The sequence below is a fragment of the Betta splendens genome, chromosome 11 (assembly GCF_900634795.4).
Source record: "Betta splendens chromosome 11, fBetSpl5.4, whole genome shotgun sequence".
NCBI lineage: Eukaryota > Metazoa > Chordata > Actinopteri > Anabantiformes > Osphronemidae > Betta > Betta splendens.
In genome coordinates this window covers 6,147,141-6,153,732 of record NC_040891.2, presented here as the reverse complement: position 1 = coordinate 6,153,732, position 6,592 = coordinate 6,147,141, and the positions used below count along the sequence as shown (strand labels likewise).

General features: G+C 44.1%; 1 protein-coding gene across 1 annotated transcript; it reads left to right on the top strand.

Moving 5' to 3' along the window:
* Positions 1–1,100: 1,100 nt before the first annotated feature.
* Positions 1,101–6,338, top strand: LOC114865571 (sodium-dependent neutral amino acid transporter B(0)AT1-like). The gene is made up of 12 exons (XM_055512819.1): positions 1,101–1,356; positions 2,892–3,032; positions 3,108–3,245; positions 3,323–3,504; positions 4,053–4,163; positions 4,238–4,350; positions 4,554–4,682; positions 4,760–4,922; positions 5,000–5,204; positions 5,298–5,457; positions 5,571–5,733; positions 5,822–6,338. Exons 1-12 carry the CDS (start codon positions 1,158–1,160, stop codon positions 6,017–6,019), a joined length of 1,902 nt encoding a protein of 633 aa, XP_055368794.1. The 5' UTR covers positions 1,101–1,157; the 3' UTR covers positions 6,020–6,338.
* Positions 6,339–6,592: the final 254 nt, after the last annotated feature.

Below are 6,592 nucleotides of genomic sequence, written 5' to 3'. Positions count from 1 at the left end.
TCTTTGTGCACCTGCAAATGACAGTAAGTGTTTGTGTTACCACAAGAGGGCAGGAAGTCGTTAGAACACGTTAGAACACCCAGTGTTAAGGGTTGGAGATCTCATGTCCAGACGTTCCTCATTAGCAGTTGCAGTAAAATAGCCCGGTTTGTGTCAACAACTTCAGATTTCTGAGGTCAAACAGGACTCACAGACTGGGAGAGTCATCCTTACGTTTAGCGTTTGTTTTGTCCAAATACATTTTATTCATGTTTTAATTTCTTTGTGCTTTAAGGTTTGTTTGCTTTTGAAATGTCTCCGTGTTGAAAACATGCTGTTTTATTGAAATAAAGCTCTCTCGCCCAAAGTGCAAAGATTTCTGTACACACCCTGACAACAGTTCAGCGCACGGTCTCTAATCGCTATCTCTGCAGCACTGTCCTGCATAGAGCCATCGTCACCCCGTCAGACTGAACTCACGCTGATAACCACCTCAGCATGTTTGGAATGATTTAGGTTGAACCTTCTCCATATTCGTTACATTCTGGAGACAAACATTGCACCTTTGGAGCCTCTACATTTAGTTTAATGCCACTAGCAACTCTTATGATTGACCTGGATCACATAAAGGATGATGGATGAACAGTTTCCTGTTACAATATGAACCTGAGACTTACTACAATTACTAGATACAGTAGCATACAAGTTACCTAAAACAAGCACCATCATTAGCATCAGTAGATGTGATAGAAGTAAATTAAATAGTTGTGTTTAAAGACTATTTTTGTTAATACAGTACCTGCATTATTCCCTCTTATCTGACAGAGATGTGACTTTTGATCTTAATTTTCTCACACCCAGAAAAAAATATTTTGTAGTTAGGTCAGATATGTTGAATCCTTTATAAGGATGTGTGGTATTAGTTTAAATGTGCTGACTCTGACGGCAGATTAGCACACGGTTAATAGCAAACCTGTTATTACTGGCGAGGCGTTTTACGACGGTGACACCCATGCAGCCGTGCACCTCCAAGATGCTGAATGAGATGGAAAGATAATCTCGGAGGTGAGACGACCTGAGCACAGTCACACGACACAGTCGCGACAGGTAGCATCACGACCGTCAGCTCTGCCTCATTGCCTGTTACTGCAGAGCTGAAGCCCGGGTCGACTCACACCATGAGGCTGGTTCTTCCCAACCCTGGACTCGAGGACCGGATCCCCTCTCATGAGGATCTGGAGAGGATGGAGAAGGAGGAGGCTGGAGACAGGCCCAAATGGGACAACAAAGCCCAGTACCTGCTCACCTGCGTGGGCTTCTGCGTGGGGCTCGGCAACGTCTGGAGGTTCCCCTACCTGTGTCAGAGCCACGGAGGAGGTACAGTAAGCGCATCGAATCTGCAGCTGCACAGCAACACGCCTTTAAAAAAGGACTTCCAGCAATATTATACATTTTATGATTCTATCATCAGTAAACAAGCATGACGTGACTCGTGTTCGGACTGAGCTCAGTTTCTGAGGTCGTACATTAGACATAGAAGAAGAAAACAGGCACATGGTGGGCAAACAGACCACAGCTATAAATGATGCATAATCTGAGCTTAATATTTGCACTCATAGCCATTTAGGTTAAATATTAACTGGCTGTGCTTGTACTATATAAGGCGCTACTATCCATTAGCAAACATCAGCTGATTACTTAAATCCCTGTACGTTTAATTTGAGAGATTTATATTATGGTATTGTTTAAGTTTTAGTTAAAGGAATTGTGTGAACTGGAGGTGACACAGACTGACACGTAACAAGAGGGAGGAGACACTGACTTTCAGCATCGAGGACTGAACTTTACCTCTTGATGGTTATGGGTTTCACCACATGTAAATATAAACATGTCCTTGTGCTGAGGTTAAAGTATATCACACTTATCAGGGAAAACTGCATATCACGAGCTGGCCAACACGACCTAATCAGTCATACAGATTCTGTAGCCATTCATAAAAATGGAGCAGGCAGATATGATACATTTAGTGCATCTCATTTTAAATACACTGGTCTGCACATTCGATTCTAGGTGACAAATGTGTAATGAATGATGCCATTCATCAGTTTGCATCAAAGAACGGCTGAATAGACATGAATGTTGACGTACAGTACAGATGTTAAACCACAGCTGGCCCCATGGGCTCATGTAGAGCCACCGTCCTGCTTGCTTTGAGTTCAGCCAATCAGAAGGTAGGAAACTCCAAGCCACTGACTTCACACCCAAGCAACATGGTGACTTCCTCTCCTCATTTCCTGCCCGTGATCCAGGTAATAACAGCGTATAGGGCATGGACCATTGGAAAAGACAGCCAGGGTTGTCCACCTCTGCTACACTGAACCAGGCTGCCAACATTTATATGACTAAAATTCAAAAAGGGGCTCATCTGACAGTTTCCTGTCTCACTACTCTGTATTTTCCTAAATACTATATTATTTGTTAAGTCTACTTCATTTAAATCCAAAAACATGCTTAATAGTTTTAAAATCACGCAGTAAGTTGATGTTACGTGTGTGTGTCTTCCTCGCCAGCAGGGGGCAGCAAACACAGCTCTACCTCCAGACCTTTGAATTATGATTCATGTGCTTTACAGTCTGTCACGTCATCCAGCTTCACCATGTCAGCTGATTTAAATCTCCGCTATCGCAGTACGACTGAACTTTCAGCCCTGATGCTTATCCACATGCAAAGTCACGCACGATAGCGAAGACAATAAAAGCTTCCATTGTAAATACATGGTTGGAGCGACTGACGATGCCTAAGTGACTTGATACGAACGCTACCCACACATGCTAGAAGAACTGTACAAACAGTCCCAGTGTGTCGAGATGCGCACACGTGTCTATGTTCCCGTGTCCTTGCTTTGTCCCCAGGAGCCTTTATGATCCCCTTTCTTATCCTACTGGTGCTGGAGGGGATCCCACTGCTGCACCTGGAGTTCGCCATTGGCCAACGCCTCAGGAAGGGCAGTGTGGGAGTTTGGTCAGCGATTAACCCTTACCTGACTGGTGTTGGTGAGCACGTGCATGGTTACTGTAGTGAAAGCCACAGCGGAGCAAGGTTTACAGTTTCCCCCCTTTTGGTTACAGGCATTGCAGCCATGACAGTGTCGTTCCTGGTGGGCATGTACTACAACACCATCATTGCCTGGGTGATGTGGTACTTCTTTAACTCATTCCAGGACCCGTTGCCGTGGAGCCAGTGTCCTCTGAACGCTAACTTCACAGGCATGTCACCAGCTCATCGGCCTTCGTTGCCTGAACAATGAGTCCCGACTGACCCACCCCACGTTCGCTCCCTGCAGAGCCCGTTTCAGAATGCAAGCGCAGCTCTCCAGTGGACTACTTCTGGTACAGGGAGACGCTGAACACCTCGGAGGCCATAGATGATGCTGGAGGTCTGCAGTGGTGGATGGTGGTGTGCTTGGCCGCCGCTTGGAGTTTGCTCTACGTGTCCTGCATCAGAGGGATCGAGACCACAGGCAAGGTGGGGCGCCCACTGTGTGTGTGTGTGTGTGTGTGTGTGTGTGTGTGTGTGTGTGTGTGTGTGTGTGTGTGTGTGTGTGTCTGTCTGTCTGTCTGTCTGTCTGTCTGTGTTCAAACAGAGTTGTGCAAGGGGACACTAGTCAACCACAGTTAGTCTGAAGCAGCACTTCCCATTCCCATATATGACCACAATAAAACCAGTATGAGTCGTGTAATGTTGGCAGAAATATTAATACAATTATATGGCGCTGCTATTACATATATGACACTAAGGCAGTATAATAACAATAAAAGCCTGAGTAATGCTGAGTAGTCAGACATTATCCATTCCCCAGACAGACAGCTGGCTAAACGAAAGGCAACCTCACTTGTAACTACACATAGTCATTGTTGACATGCTGTAAAATATGAATATAAAAGAAAAAAAAGCTTTTATTTTGAAATTAAAAAACTAAGTGACTACACTACTCATGCATAATGAATTCTATAAGCTCCATTTTGTTTTCCACCGTAACAAACGGCACCGTTGGCGCGTTTCCCCGTCCTCAGGCCGTGTACATCACCTCCACGCTGCCCTACGTGGTCCTCACCATCTTCCTGATCAGAGGGCTCACTCTGAAGGGCTCCGTGGACGGGATCAAGTTCCTCTTCACGCCGGACGTGAGTACGATGCCGTGGTTATTACGTCCTCTCTGACAGACCCACAGTCCGCTAACGCCGTGACTGGTTTGCAGCTGGATGAGCTGAAGGACCCGTCTACATGGTTGGATGCGGGAGCTCAAGTCTTCTACTCCTTCTCTCTGGCCTTTGGAGGCCTCATCGCCTTCTCCAGCTACAACCCTATTCAGTGAGTACGCGCTACTGTGCTGTGGACGTATGCACACTACATTCTACTTAATCTTATCAGTGCTGATAAATAGACTAATACTGTATGTTTGCTCGTTCTTAATATGTTGACAAGTAAATGGCCACTGTTGATATTTAATGCAGTTCTCCCTTAAATGTGATTTATCTCAGGCATAAAATTGTTCACTTTTTCTTGTTTTCTAGTAACAACTGTGAGCAAGATGCTGTTATCATCTCAATTATTAATGGCTGCACTTCTATCTACGCTGCCACCGTTATCTACTCCATCATTGGCTTCCGTGCAACAGAGCAGTACGACGCCTGCCTCAACGAGTAGGTGCCCTTGAAGTCGTCGATTGGAATGCATACGTGAATAAGGAAAAAAGCTTTAATCGACCCTTCTCTTGCAGGAACATCGTGATGCTGCTGAACGCTTTCGATCTAGCTGAGGGGGCCATCACAGACAGCAACTACGATGAGATGCTGCAGAATTTCAACAGTACGATAGCGGGGTCAGAGGTCATCCAAGGGCTGGACCTCAACACCTGCAACCTGAGGACCTTTCTCAGTGATGTATGATTTAATCAGGAAGCCTCACGATTCTTCTCTGTTCTTCAGTCTTTTAAGGTGATCCTACTCTTGTTTTCCAGGGCGTGGAGGGAACAGGCCTGGCCTTCATCGTCTTCACCGAGGCCATTACAAAGATGCCTATCTCACCTCTGTGGTCCGTGCTCTTCTTCATCATGCTCTTCTGTCTTGGCCTCTCCACCATGTTTGGAAGCATTGAGGGATGCGTGGTTCCTTTGCAGGATCTCAACATCTTCCCTAAGAAGTGGCCCAAAGAGGTGCTGACAGGTAAACCAGCCTCCAGACATGCGGGAACAGGATGACCACGATGACCCTCACAATGATGTTTGCACGCTCAACGTGTGATGTGGCTCTTTCCAGGAATTGTCTGTTTCACTTCCTTCTTGATCGCGCTCATCTTTGCTCTGCGGTCCGGTAGTTACTGGTTGGCGCTGTTCGACGGATACGCGGGCTCCATCCCTCTGCTCATTATTGCCTTCTGTGAGATGGTTGCTGTAGCCTATATATACGGAATGGACAGGTAAACAATAAGATCAATCCACCAGGTCATTAATCTGGATTTTCAGTGTAATGGTGCTTGATGAGTAATGCTCCTAAATGAAATGTATTGAGTCAGATCTCTTTCTTTACCAGGTTTAACAGGGATATTGAGTTCATGATTGGACACAAGCCAAACATCTTCTGGCAGGTCACATGGAGAGTGGTCAGCCCTTTGATTGTCTTGGTCATCTTCCTGTTTTACTTTGTCAGTAAAGTCAGCAGTAAACTGACCTACATCGCCTGGAATCCAAACTCGGTATGTTCAGTATCGCTGCTTCACCTCATCATATTCAAACTAGAATATGTTTTTTTATTTTTGCACCTCTTCTTTGTCACGCTTACAGCCCAACTTCCCAGTGATGGACACGCTGCCGTATCCCGACTGGGTCTATGTTATTATCTTCATTCTGGCAGGAGTTCCCAGTCTTCTCATCCCAGGATGCGCTTTGTACAAATTATTCCAAAGATGCTGCTGCAAGAAAAGAATCGGAAAGAAAGAGCTCAACACCGTCTCCGCCAGAATCGACATGCATGACTCTTAAAGCGGGAAGGACTCCAGTCTGTGTTGCCCAATAGAATGTACTGTAAATTAAAATCCAAATGAGGCACACAAACTGAATCAGCACAAATGGACCAGTGCATAAAATAGATTTATTTATTGGTATGGTTGGAACTGCATAGTATTAACTGCTTAACTTGGTTTAATTTGTATTTTGTTGTAGAGTTAAGGTAATGTGCTGATAAATGTACACTTCCATATTATTGCTGTATATTAAGAAACAATTTGACTCGTTGATTCACCAAAAACAAAATATAAACCACTGGAAGAAAATACCTAAAAATATATATGAAAAAAATAAACAAACCATGTTACAGATATGTGTATTTATTTAATTAATTCATTAAAATTTTAGTATGAAGTTTAATGTTTGTAAAAACATTATTAAGATAAGATTATTAACATAATTGACATAACTTGAAGAGAGGTTTAGAGTAAGACACATTTAGCACAAAACAAATTTGAGGCAGGTTCCCAGTAATGATCTTCAGAAATGATGCTGTTTTTATTGAAGGTTACATCATAAAACACATCTATTGCAAATATAAATTTTAAT